Genomic DNA, 20,530 nt, shown 5'->3' on the forward strand with positions numbered 1-20,530 from the left:
TCCCATTACGACGTCCCTCTGCAAACACTTACCAATAACACACGTGATGGACACGTTCACTGTGTATAGAAGTCCAACAATAATGAACAGGGAATAGCGTAGTTTTACCTCAAAATTCCAAGTTAATATAATGTGTCCGCTACGTCCTGTCTTATAGCATGTCAAGTTGGCAAACGCTTTATAATTATATGAGATATTAATTTAATGAATTATTGATGCGAAACCTTTGATATCAAATATAATATATTTGGAATAAGAATTAAGAATTATACATTTGATTAACATTAACAATAATAATCATAGAGGATCATAAGCGACCAAAGGAGGTGTGAAACGATTTCGTGTCAGATATTGGAATGCATTCAGACATACCACAAACATCCCGGAGAGAAGTTGAAGAAAACATAAATTCTTCCGATATTCGGTAAATCCAGACCGCAGGATGAGAACTCCGTGCGCGGAATACAGCTAAGGCCTGTCATGTAAAGAATTCAATAAACGAAAAATTTTGGTTCCGTATAAATAAATAAAATTAATCATTAATTAATATAGTTAAACAAAAACATACATAACCCTCCATTTTGAAACAATGATTATCGGATACGTTAGAAGGATCTACGTTTTACCAATTCATCAGATATAATAACAAAGAAAGGTTGTGTTACAATCGCAATGGCCTATACCAAATACCAATTGTAATCCTATACTAAGAGAGACACGTTACCTGAAACATCCTGATATGGATATCAGCTGTAATTACGGAACCATAAACGTTTAGGCGTAGTTTCTATCGAGCCACTTCGTTTATAATTTTTAACAATCGCGGCATGATACCGCGGAGTTACCAACGCTACGAAATTTGAATCAACGTGGAGTAAATATTTGCAACAAAACAATTCACAATATTTTTTATATTTTTTACACACGCTGCGGCTTTAAAAACACTCTTCTGAAATGTTCTCATGGTCGGTGAAAATATATTTTAAATGTAATAAAGATAATTAAAAAAATCGATTATGATATTGATAGCGCTTTTGATCGGAGTACTCACTACGTGACCGTCTTGCTAATGCCAATAATGCCAGACACGTCGCCGGGGGATACACGAAGATGTAATATTGTCGCTGCCTTACAACTTTAACTTTAAGGTTATCTTTACAGTACACGTTTGCTTAATACTTAGTAATTGCTACACGTATTTTGAAACAAAATTTTATAGATCCAATACCACAATAAGTACAAAACAAACAGGTTTATACACTAAGTTCATTAGCAAAACCGTTGATTCTTCCTTTTCTTAATTTAGACGTCGGAGATAATTCCTCATTCCGCAGTCTTTTTAACCGCTGCTAATAGGTTCCTTGCTTTTTTTATTTTGAGGAAAATTTCAATTTGAGAGGCTACAAACGTACAAATCGGATCAAGGGTGGATGTTCTGGTGAAATGAAGCGCAGTATGGGCTTCGGCCGCGCATGACTAATGCAGATGATTAGATTTAGCTGACTGGTCAACTCGTCTCTCCCTAATGTACAACGTAGATGTAACCATGTAAGGTTGGAATAGTATGGTTCAACTCGTATTTTACAAGAGCTTATTATAATATTATTATCCAAACATATGTTTAGCTATTTCAAAGCTCATTTTGTTTTTGTTTTTTATTTCTCATTTTAGATGGCATACTTGCGTGAATTCTTGTGTTATGCGCGTGACATTAAGTTAACTGTCTTTCTTTATATATTATCGAGTGTTCAGAAAACCGTGAGTCGTGTAAGGAACAGTAAGGCGGCATAAGAAAGATTCAAATGAAAGGCATTACACATTTCACCGCTAAGTAGAAGACGATGTACGTCCTGGACGAGCTTTACACAAATGGACTACCTTATAAGAAGTGATTCCTGTATTCCTTTAAACCTTTACCCGTCTTGAACGCTAATTGTTCTAAGCTATTTATATCGTTATTAGATAAATAGAATTCTTTGACCAAATGAATACAATTTATTATAAATTTTATTTTATTACTAAAGTCTTGTAGATCCACTGAATAACTTGAAATAACTAAGATCCGAGAATTTAATGTGAAACCAATATAAACTGGAATTTATAAGATGATTTAGATAGGCGTTTGAGAGAGCAAAAGTAACAGAATATAAGACGTTTAATTTAACAAACCTTCAACATTCGCAGTGCGATAACTATACGTAAGCCTGCGAAGGTTTCTCAATATAAGCCTTGTAATTACAACTTCTGTAATTACGAACTTGTAGCTAAAGAGAACACATACAACAACGATGCTAATCAAGACCCTATTCAGATCCAACGTACGAGAAGAGCAATAAATATAAAACGCTAATAAAATCTCAGTAGCGGAAATAATAATAAAATATTACAAGAGCACAAGATTTTGTCTAATTAATTTTGTATACGTTACGGGGTTGCTTCGTCTTGGGAGTACATACAATGAGTCTCAAACTGAAGGTAACGCGATCCGCCACACGCTAAATTAGAATTTATGATTGTATGTGAAATTGTTAGAACAGGTTTCAATATACATGATGCGAATTTTAATGCGAAATGAAAGGTTCTGCTTTGATATAAATATAATATTAAGATGTATAGAAACATTTTTATTCTGTCAGAGTTATTATTTATATAGGCTTGAAATATTCAATTCTGGATGTTATGTCTATTTCGACACGATCGAAACGTCGATTTGCCCTCAATTGACTGCACACGCCATGTGACCACCACATCGCACCGGTAATCTAATACTCACTTCTTGTGAGCCAAAATCATTTAAGTTTAATTAAAAGAAATAAAAAAAAAAATTTAAATACGAAGTCTTCCAGTGTCTAGATGATTAAATTAATTTTATTCGTTAAACGTCTCATTAAGAGCTGCAATTCCCATTTCGTAGGTAAAATTGAATATAATACGAGTTCAAATTAAGCTTCATTTTCTAAATTGGTCACCGGAGCGTATGAGTTAGTTAGTCCCACGTTGCGTGCGGGGAGTACTGGGTTCAAAACTGGAATGACTCATTCGCAAGTAATGTGTCCACTTCAATCTATTTAGCACCCATACTAAATAGTTACTGAATTAAGAAAATAAAAAAAATATATAAAAAAAATAAGAATCTTAATTATTATTTATTGCACTGAAGTAAATTCTTTATTTATGAAGTATAATGATGCTATTTAATTATAAGGATCAGGAATACGACAAAGTTTTTAAGTAAATAAACAAAGAATTAATCTTTAGCAATACAAATTGGTCGAAGAAGTGATCCCTTGTAAAACTTATTAAAAAACAACAACAACGAGTGACATCTTATTAATAAGAAAAGTTATGGAATTAATTACACAAATAAACAAAAAAGGGTTTGGTTTTAAATTTATGAAGTTGGATTAATTATAAAGTCAAATAGGTAATTTTTACTGTTCATTGTTAATTAACACTTCGGAATGATTTGTTTAAGTTGAATAAAAGCAAAAAGTTAATTTTTTTTACTTCACCTTGATACTTCGGTCACCCAAACGCTAAAATATTCCTCCCAGTTATGCACTTAACATGCATAAATGTTTCAAAGGAATCACAGCCCTCTGCTTTTTGTCCCCGTCCATAGGAAATTCAATAATAATTCAACTTGTGCTCGCTAGACCGCATCCGGTGTCTTGGGGAAATTGCTTATAGATCTGAAATACCGCTCCGTTGACATTAAAATTTATATATGAATGCAATATAGGTACTACTTAACATGCAATATTAAAATTAAACTCGAAACATTAACAAATACATTACACGTAGCGTTGAACTCAAACAAACGTTAGTTCGATGAACGCAAATCCATACGTCTTATTGTAATTTCGTTGTCGATTGTGGCAGTAAACTATTGATAGTTAAAACAGACGTTTAGAGATCTGTTTACAAAGACCACCCAAGCAGACTTCGAAACCGTTGAAGCCGTACTGATTTGATTGCAGGATATCGTATTTATGTTGCTAATATCATATTTAGACGACTAATTTTGAGCCTGCTATAGTATCGCTTCTCCAATTGAAACGAACGTAAACAAATACGTCTGCTTGAATAGAAACGCATAACTTTTGTATGGTTATGGGCATTTTTGACACTTCTAAAACAATAACTGTTGTTACCCATATTTTTTAGTGTAACTTTTTTATTCTTACAATTGAAAAGTTAAAACTTTTAATAATTTGTTTTGTTAAATATAACTTTAATCGATAGTATCCGAATAGATATATGTACATGGACCAGACGGTACAACAAAAATGAATTACTTTGGGCGCTCTCGACGTGGCCATAATCAGATCACGTGAACCGAATTGATTTATGGTAACCCTTTCCGGACACTTGTTCTTTATGTACCAAAATACAAAATTTTATTTACTAATATACGTTTAAAAGCTCTTCACACGTGCAATTTTTTAATGGTTACTCTAGATGAATTAAAAGTAATGAAAATTTCAAAAATGGTAACGTGGGTGACACTTGATGCCACTTCAGCGTTTATAAAATAACTGATAAAAATTTATTACTTACACAACGTTTTTCGATTAATTACTTACGTGAAATATACTTTATTGAAGTGTTCAATCTGACCGAAACGCGTCTACTGTCTTTGAACCAATTTTGCATTGTAATATAATCATGTTTAATATATACACTAACAAAATGGACAATTTACGATTTTGGAACCGCTTTTTTATGATACGCGCAATTTAAATTAATAAACTAACTGTCGGCACCTGTTTGTGTTTACAAATGTTCCGGACATACGTTTCCCGCCTTGGTTTCCCGTCGGGGGCGCCAAATCGCACCCCCATGATGAATTCACCTTTTATTTGGTCCCACTTGACTCGATTGAGAGTGATTTTTGAGCGTGAATGGGCAGCCAGTGTAATTTGCCACTGACAGGATGAAATGTACATTGAAAGCTATAAAGGACTGGGCAAAACTCAATCAGGGTGAATTCTGTGTGAATCTATAAACAAAAAGCTAAATATATTGCTTCCACTTTTAATTTCACGTGCCATACATATCCAAGACCCGAGTATTTAAATGAATTAATATTATAAAGTATAAATACAAGTATATTTCCATTAATATTGTATGTAATTATCCGTGTGATTAAGTTGTATTTCAACCATTATGTACTAAAACTAACAAGAATAAACATTTGTGTAAACAATATCCAATCTTAAACTAATTAATTATTCAACATCGCAATACGATTACCTTACGAATTCATATAAGTTTCGCAGACAAAGTTTACTAGCAATACTATAACACAAGTTTGCAGAATCTTAGTGGAACATTTGAGCGGTGCCCCTTACGAATAGTTGTCAGACAATAAATTATTTAATAACCCTCAGCCCGGTCCCAACCTGTTCACTTAATCAGGGAATATAGTCGACAAAATCACCTCTTTAGAAACAATTAATTCTATCTTGATTAAGGCTTGCACTTAGAAGATGTCTCTACGGTGTCTACTGGACACCGGTTCAAACCAGACATCATAAATAGCTATTAATTTATATTTTATTCCAATTATTACATTTTATGATATAGTAATAATATTTTAGCAATATTGCAAAAATAACTTATAAAAAGTTATTTCTCATCACTAAATAACCATATAATTTTTGGAATCTTTACATATAGATCTTTTAAAGAACTTACTTCGTTAAAGAAATCATAACTTTATATAACCATTCTACTTTGCTCATATTATTATTACCTCATATAGCTAGTCTTCATGCGGTAGACATCTACAAACTTTTAATTTTCTCTTGAACAAAATGCGAGAAGGGGTGCCCATTTGATGTCCAGGGTCGATGAAGTTCGGACGCTTTATTACTGTGTCCGGCTTTAAGTGGGTGTAAAGTTTCAACACCCTTTGATTTACTTGCTGTGCAGGGTTTAGGACATATTGGACTAAATTTACCTTTGTTTTGTCTGTACCCCTATTCATTATTATTTCTGGTCTATAAGTCATATATTTATTATTTAATGCTTACTAATACTAACAATAGTTGTCTAGGGAGTAAATGGAAACGTAACCGCATACAGACCCTACAATTATTGCTCTAATGCCCTAAAAGGGTTACCTTAATCCCCTAATCGGAAGCCAAACTAACGCGACGCCATTTCGAACAGAAATATCTTAAATTGGCAACACGGTCCGGTGGGCCAACCATAAAACATCTTAATGAGTACCGCCAGCACCTGTGAAGCCCCATATTGCCGTCCTCATATCCATGCAAACTACCCAGCGACTACGTCTTAGCGGGCTTACCTTCCTGGCTATGTTTACAAGTAGACAACTAATTTGTTGCAATATGTGCATAGGACGACATTATGAGCGCTATCTTCTCAGTGCGTGTCTTGCATACATTTACCACCTTTTTGGAACACCGTACCTTAAACTAACCCTTAAATATATCCCTCCTGTATTCAAATTTAGCTCCAACCGGCCATTTGGACACGGATTTGTTATAAGATTAAAGGAAGATTTCACTTGTGAAACAATATGGCAAACGATTTACATATTTCGTTTCCTTATTAGTTTGGGGATATTTGTTTTGGGGCTGCCAAATTTACATCCACTGACCGATTAAATGGCCCTTAGGCATCTTTAATGGGGGTGCCGCGTGGTCGTTGTTGGCCTTAGCAAATGTGTGCTTATGCGTAATTGAATATTTTATGGCTAAAGCAAATTTAGTGGCTAAACTTTATTGGTTTCTAGTTTTGCATCAATATATGAACAAATGAAACTTCGTCAAAGTTTCATGAACCGACACAATATTTAAAACATTTCAAGTCTTCATTGTGAAATGTCAACATTGACTTTTATATCTTACCTTTACAACTGTGACATGTGTTTATCGTGGGCATTTATCTGTTGACTGTTTTTATTTCGTGGTTAACATTTACCCTCTGTTTCAACAAACTCATCCTATTCCCGACGAGTTTCTTTCATTCGTTCTACGAGTGCTCGCTTCGAATTACCTTCATTCAAGTCGAGATAGCTTCACTTAGTTTCCGCTTTTTCACTGCAGACAGGTTTAATTTCTGCATCTTTATTATTCGAGTGGCTGGTGTATGTCGCAATCTAGAGGGTCTAGTGTAGATTGTGTGGCGGAAAGCAAACTTGAATTGTTGGTCGCTAGAGGTAATGAACACGGGCGGGACATGGCTCGCTGCTGGAGGCGTCTGGTTCGTGAGGTAAGGAGGGGAGGGGTGAGGGGGATCGGGAGGTGCACCGGCTGTGGAAAGGGTGGATGCCACGCGTCCTGTATGCACAACGCCGCTTCCGCATTCGTTAATGCAAAAGCGGGCGAAGACTTCAGGTGTACATTTCAGAGCTTGTGTGCTTTAAACTCGATGTTAAGGCGCACGTCTGACTAAAATGTTAAGCCTTAATTATTATTACACTTTATCTCGTCTATGCTCAACTGAAATACAACTCTTGTAATTTCAAGAATATTTCCAACACGAAAATGTAGCTTATTAAAGATTTAGACATTTTTATTTCATTTTGATAAAAAGAATCTTCAGCGGCTTAACAATTCATTATTACATTCATTCATTTCGGGTTCATTAAAATCGCATTAGGATTAATTTTTCTCGTCCCCATTTTAATTCGCAGTTTGCCAAGGGGATTGCTAGCCGGCTGCAATCATCCATTGTCAATATTTGTTAAATGTTACCTGCGCCTGTTTTATCATATTGCACGTTTCTTTTTCTGTTTTTCGGCTATGTACATTATTGATCAGACATAAAAAAAGTTTCAGTCCTGTATTTCATATGAAAAAGCGACGAAAATTAATAATAATTGATAAAATGTTCGTCATAAAACACGATATATTCAAAGTCTGTATTCTATGTTTATGGCACTATGAAATGTCATCCCTAAATTAAATGTCCAATGTGTCATAAATAATGATTAAATATTTTTTGTCGGCCATAACGATTAACGACGAGACGTCCAATTTCAGTTATATCGCGTCGACACTATAATAAAAACACGACATAAATATTTGATAATATCCAACTATAGTTATAACTTCAGCCTAAATGTTTGTCAACTGTTAACTTGATAAAATTTGATAAATGAAATGTTTATTTGTTTTATTTGCTCTTTATTTGTGACAATAATTATAAACTGATTTAAATGAAACGTTACATATAAGTTTAAGTCTCAGTCTAATTTAATTAACATTAACTGGAGATAAATAATTTTCATTAATTAAAACATTTTATAATATTAGGCGATTTAAAATATAACATGTAAAAAACAGACTCCCCATGATACGAATGCCAATCGTATGTAAATGGATCTTTTTCTCAAATGATTGCACTGAAGCCTCATGATATCATCATTTGCACGCGACTTCCAACATACATCTACGTTATTAATTCAGGCATATTAACAAAGGTGTCCTGTTACGACCACACTCGTGTCACAGGAAGCATGGACCGTTGCGCTATTCGAACGAAAATAATACATTCGATCCCGAATATATTAATTTATTAGGAACTTTTTGCTTGATGTCTGGAAAGATTTTTTTTTATTTCTTTTTAATCTTTTTTTAATAACTAAGACCTCAATATTTAGATGTTTAGATAAAATAATATCTCTTTAGACCATATAAACATACATGGAAACTTTGATGTAAGAAAAAAATACCAGCAATAAAATGATACTGATTATGTGCTATGTCAACATATTCCGAAAAGACAGCCATCGTTAAAAATTAATCAAGTACTTTAACTGCCTTAAGAATTTTGTAAGCTTTTTATTACCCAACCATAATAACACAATAGCTGAAACAGACAAAAACAGACATCAAGCAATAGTAGAAAATTGAAAGTTAATCCGATCAGTAAAAAGTTTTTCTAAATTCGTTGTATTACAATTGTCCGTCACGGCGCGGGCTGCAAAATCAAGAATCCAACATTTCACGCTCCGTAACTTTAACCGTATCGATACGGATATAATAACCAGTGGAATGGTAACTATAAAGAGAGATTGTATTTTTTTACTAGCGTCGTAAGAAGTCGGAATGTCCGATCGGCCCTTTGATCGTTTTGATAAAACTGCCTGCAATTTTCCCTCGTACTACTTTTTCATAAAAGTTTTCGTTGCTGTTATTGTGATAAACATGTTATGGAATGTACGTTACAGATATTTTAGAAATGTTATATTAGTTTCATCTCACTTGCTAACGCACCAGTGAACATGGATGGAATGTTTATACTTATCTCGCATTTGGACAGTGCTCGAGTATTGGTTTCATAAATTTATATTTATGAAAACTATATGTAAAAATAATGACAGTGCAACGTATCTGTCGTCGTATATGGCTGTGATGATATACAGAACCTTAAGTGAATATATCACTTATAGGTGAAGGTCAACAGCTCGTAACTCAGAGTCCCCACTCATCTGACAAGAACAATAATCCAGATAATATTAAGGAAAATGTTTATCGCGAGAGCCCCAATCTCACGATACAGTAAAACATTTGAGGCAAAAAAAGGAGACTCGGTCTGTACACCTGAATCGCGGAAGACTTTAAAAGGAGAATTTTGTTCGGTTCTAAATATTTTGATTACAAATATATACAAATGAATATATATATATAAAGATTACCTCCAAAAAGACATCATTATTCACAAATAATATCCCTAGAAGCGAACATACGCTGATAACTGACACATCTTATCTTTTGAACATTATTTCATACTCATCTATCGGAAAGCCATTTCATCTGTGTCTGATTTTATTCTACGCAATTTATTTTCAATAAAGAACTATAAAAAGACTTATCTAAATGGCTCGGCAGACTGAGGGGAGTGGCTGTCATAAATGTCGATATTTATTTAAGTTAAATCTGAGTGAGAAAAATTGTTTTTGTGTTTCTACAATTATAGAAAATAACAAAAATGTATGCCTGTTAATGCATTGCGTAATGAGTGCTTCGAGTTTTATTTAAATTATGCAGTATGTTAGTATTTTTTTAACAATAAATAACGAATAATGAATAGATAGTGAATGTTCAGTGATCTTTTCAATGCAGACCACCTGTTTTGTCCGTTTGAAACTAAGTCTTTTATTTGAAATGCAGGTGACGCATACATAATTACTCATTTGCATTAACAATGTTTTTATACCTTACATAGTATTATTTCTTTAAAATAATTTACAATATATTTTATTAAAAGTTTATTCAAATTATTTGATTCGTCTGTTTGTATTGTGTTTTATGTCAACAGATAAACATATTAACTCTTAAAATATTACACTACATCAAAATTCAACAAGTACATTAAAAATGAGTTATATATATATATATATTCTGTCAAATGTCGCTTCTTCAAGTATTTGAATAAAACTTGTTTAAAAAATAATTAAAATGTTTAGATCTTTTTATTTACAGATATTTTTGGACTGTAAGGAAATGTATGTTTTCGCTAATATAACTCAACTATTTATTTTTTAGTGAAGAAATAGGAAAAATATTGTTCTGATTTATTAAAAATACAACACAACGATAATAAAGACAATTCCATTTTGTAAAAATATTATACCTTAATTTAATCTATAATAAAATATTAGTAATCCTTTATTGGTATTTCAATAATTTAATCTTTAACATTTATCAAGAATCCCCAGCACCGGAATAGTTACGGGAGATAAAAGTAAATACTTTATGCCAATTAAATCGAAACACTTTGGAATTGTGTTGGCAAGCTTTACAAAAATATGTTGTATCAGTATATTTTAATAATTTTAATAACGCTTGGGGAAATAAAGACGTGTACACAAACCGACTAATTTACATGTTATTTGCGCAACGAACCCAAGGGGCCCGTATCAGTATGAGTTGAAAGTATTAAAGAAAGAAACCGAATACATACAAAGAGATATAAGAAAAATAACCGTGCACGGTGAGTGCTCGCGGCTAAAGCCCCGCAGAAAGCTGTATTGTTCTGAGACTTTTAAAACGGAACAAAACGTAGGAGGGGAAGGAAATCGGATGAAAATATGAAAAGAATACACGTTATACGTAAAAGTGAAACGGAAACTCGTAGATCGTTCTCAGCCGCGGCGCGGCGCGGTCCGCAAATATAATTTGCATAGCAAAGTAGCCGAACTTTTGTCTGCAGCGGATGTTCACAACCATATTCGCTCGTTGCTTTTTAACCACACTCATTCTGTATCGGGTCGGACTTTTTATTGCATTTTTTCCCCTTTGAACGGATTCCTTCAATATTTCGGTGGTTCGTTTTTATTCATACGTCGAATTGTTTTGCTTAATATCATATGCCGTCATGTTTGAATGCGATGTTTGATATTTAACAATATAGAATACTTGAATTAAGAATATTAAATTGAAAGTAGAAACTCATCGTAATCGGTCGAAGGTTAGATAAGATGTTTAGTAATAAATTAGAATTTGATTCCTTATAAATGTTAATACAATAGTAACAAAAGGTTAAACTCTATAGACGCATCCATCCAGACGAGATGAATAATCTATTCAAGAATTATTACGATTCATCTTTACTCACGAGCTTATCTCAGTGGAATTAAATGCTGTATTACTTTCAAAGAGCGCCGCCGATCGAACAAATATTGACTTATAAAAACAATGGCCTTATAATGCTCCTGATCCGTTGAAGTACATCCATTGCTTTAGGACGAGTAGGTATAATAAGAATATGAATTTTCATAAATAGATTATTATGGGTGTATGATTAAATTGACGCATTATTTACAAATGAGGTGAGATGAAAAGATCCAAAAATGAACGTCATTGGAGTGGGAAAGTGTTTTTCAGAGGTGTTGGTCTGTATGTTCGGACTCGTCGGTCCGTTAAGTTTTCCACTCATTGGACCTTTGGACACAGTCACACCTTTGTTTCGGGATCACCTTTCATCCTTAATATGGTTTTATGTTATGTTAAAATCTTTAGGTGCAGCGTTGACATTATTAACTTTTAAAGGAAATAAAAGTAATAACTATTCGAATTATATTTAAAAAATTCTCTAATCACATAAATAATAGAACAAAACTGTGGTACGTTATTAAGCCGCGTCTTATATGACAAATGATGCGTAGGAGTCGCTTGAACCCCGACCGTCGACCGCTTCATTAGCAACAACATTAATTACTAGCGAATACGTAATGAGAAACATCGCCTTTTATTTTCAATACGCTTTAATTCACACTACTTAATTACAAATTTTCAAACATATATCTCGTTTTAAAAATATATTTTTCTTGCAATAATTACAAGGTGTAAATATTTGTAAAATAAAAATATAGAGTCGAGTGAGATTTTTCTAAAACATTCTTTAATTATAATTCCACGAAGAAAATAAGTAAGTTGACTACATTTCCTTGTATGGTCACAATAAAGATCGATCATTGATATACATATGTACATATATTGCGAGCAGGCCTAAACATTGACTACGTCATTGGACGGTATAACTCTTCAAAGAAAGAGAAGGGAATATTTTTTTAAAACCTTTAACGATTATTGAGAATATAATTCACAAAACGTGATTATCTTTCCAAGCATTCAATCTATGAGTTATCTCATATTAAACTGGATACATTTTAAGATAGGATAGAAAGAGACAGTTAGTTTTTATAATTTCGTCCATGTTTGTATAAAGTATTGATGGACCACGATGCGAGACTAAACCGATTATTTAGTTTGATTTTTTGTTTTGTTTCTCGCTATAAGGCAATTGTTGTTTCGATACGGTACAAGTGAGCAAGATGGATTCCATCTTTACCATAAATATTGATGATCCATTCACTGATTTAGAGATTGTTAGTCTCTACATAAAGGAATGTTTACATCTATTGTGAACTCTTGTTTTTGTTAATAATATTTTCGTAAGTAAATATATATTTGTAATTTTTTTTGTTTCGATATTTATGATTTATTCTTGTTACAGTTATGTATCAGAAGAGACTAAAAAAGGAAAGAAAACAACGACAACAAATACAAGAACAGTTAGAAATGGAACTTAAGAGACGACAGAAGATTGAAGAAGCATTGAAGCAATCGGGGGCGCCTTCTGAGATACTCAGAATAGTCACTGGTCAGTTCCCATATCACACATACTAGTAATATATCCATACTAAAACTTAAATTCAAACAATGTAATTGTAATTCAAAATGAAATTTAAATTACCATACCAAGGAAATACATCACGTACCGACAGTTTAGAGTGCCTCTGACATGTTAACTTACCGTCTGTCGAACTATCTCCATATCAGTTAAAACTGACTTAAACCGGTTGATTCAAAATAACACATTTATATACTTACATTATGCAAATCTGAACTATAATTCGTATGTGATAGGACTCTATTTATAATTGCTGGATAATCTCGCTTAAGTCACAATTGATCGCTCTGTATGCGGAGTGCGTGACGTAAGAGGGGTGGTAAACGGTAGTGAAGGCTTGTACTAATCTCCGTGTCAGGAAATCGTTTCGCAGACCATTTGAAATGAGGGTTCAGAGCTGAACTAACACGCATTCGAGTTAAATTTCTTGTATAATCGCTGTTTGCTACTTAAACTTATTGGCAACCTATTTTAAGTAAACGGAACAGACAAGGGTCCTGACATTTATAAGGGCAAAGTTAATTATAACGTATCCAGAAATCGTGCTCGCGATGCGGCTTATAGTACATATAAAATTGACCAAATATCGATTTTTTGCCAACAGAGAATCTATCACCGCCCCCAGAGAATAGGGAACGCGAGAATGGTACGGAGAGCAAGCCACCGAGCACGGAGCCGCCCACCACATCACCACCTTTCCAGCGTGACCCACCACGCACACCAGACAAACCACAATGGAACTACCCTCCACCACCCGTTGATATCATGAGTGGAGGAGCAGCCTTCTGGCAAAATTACTCCGGTAAGACAACTTAAATTAAATTTGATACAAAAACTACTACTTTCCTGGTACATTTAATTTGATATATTAAATCCAAGATCTGTTGTGATTGTATATAAAAACATGAATTTACCAACAGTACACTAATAATTCACTATTTTTTTTTACAATAAATTTTTGATATTGTAATATTTGTCGAAGATTCATAAAATATGCATCCCGCGATGGGCGTACAAGAGGGTTTCTCGGAAATGAAATTAAAAAAAATGGACTAACGAAATTTATACTCATCATATTACATACCGAAGCGAATTGAGAATGTCAAGTATTTAAAAGTACAAAATGTACGATACACGCATTGCTATTTTCTGGTTGAAATTTTATTGGGGAGCTATTTTGATAATCAGAACTCTTACTGCAGTTATGAAATGTGGAACATACGAATACTTATCCACGTTTTATAACCAGTACTCCAGAAACTTAAAGAAATATTTACAGGGTGGTGACACGTATTACCAAAATATCATGCGTATTAAAAAGAAGGATTTTAAATTGACAAATTACTTAAAAAAAACTCAAATGTCTATGATAACTAATAACCTGGTCTTTGTCTAAAAGAAAATCAAATACTAACTAACAAGAGCCAGGCACTCTCGCACCGTAACGAGTAATAGTTTTTTTCATTCATTTCCTCTTTGTGGAAAGCCCAGAAATTTCATTAAAATGCACCGGCGCTGTGAAGCACCAAATACTATTGTGTGCAGATACTCCCTTATAACTTTGATGGATATGAAACCTGTCGTTCTTTTCCCTTTAAATCTTCATTCAATATTAAAGCTTTATATTCTGCGGGATGAGTACAGAATATGAATTTTCTTTCTCTTAGAATATACATCGTATTTTCTAACAATGAACTGTGCTTTTATAAAACAGTGCTAAGTTCATTTCCGTTTCAACTGTCAAGTACCACCATCTAGATCTCAAGTGTAAATGTAGCTTTTAGTTTCACTTTACCCTTTGTACAAAACACGCGAGCACGCACATAAATCAAACTGCATAATTATGCTCTACTATCCACGCTTGCAATTTTCACAGCGATGTCAATACAAATAGGCTGATACGATATTAAATTTGAAATTAAAACTTGGCCTTTTATAAACTTCCTTTAATGCCGCCGGTAACAGAAAAAAATATTTTATTATTCGTAAATTAGAAAAGTTCTTCAACATTTCCCTCCGATGAAACAAGATAAACCAAAAGTTATTTTTTTTTTTTTATAAACGAGTTGTGATAACACAGCCGTCTAAATTAATAAATAACGTTCTGTACTTACACAACAAATAATTAAAAAAAAAACAGTCAAACCGTTATCAAATAGTATTTTAATATATTGTATAAATGGGAAGATATAAAAGCATATTCGTTGTGCCTCGTAGAAATAAATAAATCATGATGTTAAGTAATATAAAGTTGAAAAATTAATAAAGAGAAAACTTCTCCGGCTACTTTTTAGGTGCGCTTACAAAATGAATGGAAATAAAATTGTAAAACACAGGTGCGCGGAACCTTTGACGATATTAACATTTTGTTCCCTCTTAACAAAATACATACTTTTATATTTATATACACTTATATATGCAAATATATGTTAACTGAAAATTTCCTATATTAAATAAATTCAAGCTTAATTAAATAAATTTTTATTTTTATTTAATTTTATACATATTTATAATGTTCAATAAAAATTTTTAATCAAAATCAAATTAAAATTCGACAAAACTTTTATATAACATTGGTTTTACTTTGTACAATATTTATTTTTTTATAAAGTACTTAATATTTATTGATATTCAATTATTTACAAATTATCTAATTTATTCATTTTAATATTATTTATATAATAAAACTACATAATCTTTTTTAATCATATTAATTTTGATATTTTTATGGAAAACAAATATACATTTTTATTCTTTTATTTATTAATTTATTAATACTAAAACAACACCAGAACGTATTACAAAATAGAAAAATCTTGCTTAAAACTTAAACACTGAAAACAATGTTAAACTTTTATTTTAGTTAAATATATTATTTATAAATAAAAAATCGTTTATACAATATTTATTTATCAATGTAAAGAACTAACAAAATTATAATTATGAATAATCATTTCGGTTATAATTATAACCCTTTGTATTCAACCTTCTCAAATTTATAAAATTTTAAATATTTTCAAGTGACCATTTTTTATCATTAATTACTTTCCCAAATTATAAAGTATTATATGTCGACTTTGATGGCGACTGTTTGAAGTATTTGATTTCAAAAAGTAATGAGTTTTATGAACAAAAAAACCTTAGATCATTCCATGATCTTCTTTTCAAAAGTAAATTAATCGTGCTATATAGTAAATAAAATACGAGGCTGGTTCCGTACATCTCAGCTAGAAGACAATTTGCTGCTAAATGAAAATGTATGAATATTTAAAACTTCATTTGATTCAATTTTCAATGTAATTACAAAATCGATTCGTTTCGTCACAAATCTATCAATGACTTCATCAATTGAATAGTTTTTTTATAACAATTATTGTATCTGCGTCATTTGTATATGAAGCTATTAATTTTTTTTGAAAAAGGATTTACTTCATTCAGTTAATTGGATTTTACATGAAAGACAAACTTTTTATTTAACTGGAGCACTCGAGCGTAACATTTATTTCAAAGAACAAATAGATTATAGCTCTCAAAGGAACCGGCAATTCTGTTTTAGAAGCGGCAAATGCAAAAATATTACGTATTCAAACAGATCTAATGGGACATTTAGGGGTGGCAGCGAAGTGAAACGGCAAAGGCCGAAGCTTTTAAGTGTATAATATTTAATTGTAACGCCCTAGGCGTATAATCTCGCCCGGGATAATAGGTTTCTGTTTCGGGACAACCCTCGATAAGCGACACTTGCGAGTGTGATGCCCTGCAGCAAGTCTCCGCTGAGACAAATCGGATTATAATTGAGTTTTTTTTAATGACAAATGTAAAACAAATACAACCATTGACCCTTTGTTTCTTTAACTTAACACCAGTCAAATGTGAATACAAATGACAGTAAAATGTATCACACCCGTTGGCTATAACTAAACATACATTCAAGTCAGCATATCTTTAGAAGCGGAGATGTAATCGTGTTATTTAAAAGATAATAAATGAATATCTCATAAAATTGAATTCTCTGTCGAGAAAATGTTCCATGGGAGTAAGCAAAAAACGTGATTCCGTTTATATCTTTTATATCTCGTAAATTGCAGGAGGCGGCAAGCGTTGCATGAAATTGAATAAGCATATTTCGTAAAACGTAGACGTTTTGGGAGACAATTGCCTTACCTCACCTCTTACCTTTCCGCGAACTTTGTCAATTTACCAAAAAATCCTATTAGAAAATATTGACTGCTTTAGACGTATTTCGTTTAACATCTTTTCATTCGTTTGTGAGCATCTTTTTAAAGGAGCTATGATTTACTTTTTCATAACCATGAAGTCAAAGGTTTTCATTTTATAATTTCAAATATTAAAAGGGAGTTTTATTCATCGATTTAATTATCAAAATATAGACAATATTCATTAAACCATAAAAGCATATTTATATTATACCGTATCATTTGGAATTATTAATTATAAGTCTTTTCAGTCAGGCTAACTACTTCTCTGTATATTCATGGTGAAAGGAAATTAACTAATAATTGCGAATACATATGCCTTAAAGATGTGATTTAGTCATATATTCTATACAACGAAAGCGACCTTTGTACCAAATGATAATCTTCATTGACAGCTATATTTGATATTAAATGAGGTAACGCCATTCGAATGCAGATTTTGTTTAACCTTTACTTTAAACAAAATTTGTTTAATAATAGAAGTACTGCAACAAATATGTAACCTTGTTATAATATTTTTCTCTTTTGGTATACTTTTTTGAAAATCTTTCTACTTTTTATGATAAAGTGAAGTCATTAATCTTACGCGTAATATTGATATATACATTAATAATTACAGTAATTTTAAGAAATCCGATACTTATACGATGAATATATAACTTAAAAATGGCAATTATTTCCAACAGAATCCCTGGCGCAGGAGTTGGAGATGGAGCGCAAATCTCGTCAGCAGGCGATGGAGCGTGATGTCAAGAGTCCGTTGTCAGACCGCGCTGGTTACTACAAGAACTCAGTGTTGTTTAGCTCAGCCACTTAGCTGGCGACCTCCGGGGCTGTGAACCCCGACAATCAACACGATAAACACGAAGACACAAGGAAACCAATCATAAGCGTTAAACCCGAGTTCAGAGAGAAGTAGGCCGTTCTGATATTTCTTTAGTGTCCTCTCGATAAACGATCAATACGTCTGTGTACATTGAATACATAACTAATTATCTAGCTTTACATTCTTTTGTGTATCGGATCTCCGAGTATTTGTACTTTTGAGATTATCTGTAAATACTGTTATAAATTAGATTTAAGCCCGTAGATTTCGTGATGTGACGCGAGGTCGCTGAACTCTTCTTCCATAGTGAAATTTGTATATATTTCATAATATTTTTAGATATAAGTCTTGACAGTTCTAACGATACACATAATTTACGCGTCAACATTTAATCGTTTACGAAATGTACCTTTAAATTAATTGTTAAATGCCATATTTATACGTTAAGTATGATGATTTACGATTTATTATAAATTAAGAAACAGCCTTAGCTGCGTATTGTTTGTAACAACATATTATGGAACACACGGTGGAATATAAAGAAAGCTTTGTAATTGATCGCAACAACGTTTGGAATTGACCTAAGACTGCTTTTGTACCACGGTCTGCTTTTGTACTTGCTAATCGATTCATGACACTTGAACAATATTTTTGCTTTGTATAAATTCAACTATAAAGCGCATATGATTTAAAAATTTACAACAGACGAACGTATATAAAGTTTTTCTAATGCAATGTGATCTTCAATATCATTAACGTATTCAGTTTTAGTGCAATCATTAGATTTAACTGATAATAGATTAATGATAATAAAAAAAAAACATAGAAATGTATGATAGCTATGTTAAGACAGCGGTGCCGATGGTTCATTTTATAAAATGACTGAATGCCCATAATGATATTCTTCTGACGTACAATGTAATGTAAGCGATTCCTTTAAAATTTCATATAAAATACATTGTAATATAAATATCGAACGTCTCATCATATCCATGATCCGGTGAAAGCGGGCAGTATTTTATTAAGTGCGATAATTATAATATAATAGATAAACTATAAATGATAGCGTTATTTATATCGATGCTTAGTTTACGAAATGACTTTGAATGTCTAAAATAGTTTAAATAAGATTTAGACATTGTATCGGGATATTGGCGCTCGGCTGTTACACGCATTTGAACCGCTGTTAAAAGGGACGCTCGACGAGTGTCATGAGTGAGAACAGTCGGGCGCCGAGTCATACGGCTTGGTACGTTTATTCTGAAATGTTATCTGTAATGGGTAATAAAGTAATGAATAAATACTTAGTTGTTACTATAAATGTTTAGATGGATGAGTGCGTGGTTGTATACAGTGCGTGAATGCGGCAATTTCATATCAGTTCGTTAATTTGACGATATAATGTGAGAAAGTATTACTGTTCAAAGTTTTAATTGTGAAGTTCCGTACACTTATAGCATTATTAGAATAGAGTTCCTTTGTCAATTAGATGTCGAGGCTTGACAGTACACGTTGATGACTTGGTTATTTGCAGTTTAATAAGCGACTTATTATTTATTATTTCTATTATAATTATTATTAATTTACTTAAAATTGTGTGTGTGCCTTGTATCGTAGAGAAAAATATCAAGATTAAAAAATAATTATCACAGCTTTGTTTAATTTATTCCCTTATCCTGCTATTTTATGTATAGTACCTACCTACGATGTCCTCTTAACTAGTAACGTTACATGAGGAATTGCATACGAAATAACTTCTTGACCAAAAAAAAAATTACCTCTTCCTTACTCCGGTTTGAACTCAAGATGCCACAGAGAAATCTATAAGTAATTTATTTCTTAAAAGAATTTCTCAAAGACGCATGCATTTTATTTTCATTTTAATCGAACGTACAAAAAATGGTTGTAAAATTTAATTATAATTAATTATTGTCGCAAAAAATCATGATAAAAATTTTATTTTAATTACTAAAATTAGAATAATTTATAACACATAACCTGTTTTATATTATTCATTATTATTTTTTATAATGAAAGTATATTATTGCTTGTACATCATTTCTGGAATAATATCTCCAAACGAATCTAAGAAAAATAATGGCTATAAAATGTAATAGGGCAAGTGTTTTGCCTCACAAATACATACATACATATATGTATGAAGCTTCAATGAAACTAGAGTTCACGTAATAAAAAACGCGTAGTGATATCCGAAAATGTTACTTTCAATTATCTAATTGAATACAAAAGAAAATCAATCATATTATTAGATATGCAGATTCTGCGAGACTCGGTTCAGAATGAGAGCGAT

General features: G+C 32.3%; 1 protein-coding gene across 5 annotated transcripts in view; it reads left to right on the forward strand.

The window, feature by feature from the left end:
• The window catches only part of LOC116768381 (dachshund homolog 1), a 101,277-nt gene extending 81,409 nt beyond the window's left edge, over positions 1-19,868 (forward strand). For all 5 annotated transcript variants that reach the window (XM_032659088.2, XM_061526257.1, XM_061526251.1 and 2 more), the window contains 3 exons: positions 13,000-13,146; positions 13,781-13,978; positions 18,080-19,868. In XM_032659088.2, coding sequence (XP_032514979.1) covers positions 13,000-13,146; positions 13,781-13,978; positions 18,080-18,210 — 476 coding nt within the window. In that variant the 3' untranslated portion in view covers positions 18,211-19,868. The remainder of the gene's footprint in view (positions 1-12,999; positions 13,147-13,780; positions 13,979-18,079) is intronic.
• The last annotated feature ends 662 nt before the right edge of the window (positions 19,869-20,530 follow it).

Source organism: Danaus plexippus, chromosome 4, assembly GCF_018135715.1.
Source record: "Danaus plexippus chromosome 4, MEX_DaPlex, whole genome shotgun sequence".
Classification (NCBI taxonomy): Eukaryota; Metazoa; Arthropoda; class Insecta; order Lepidoptera; family Nymphalidae; genus Danaus; species Danaus plexippus.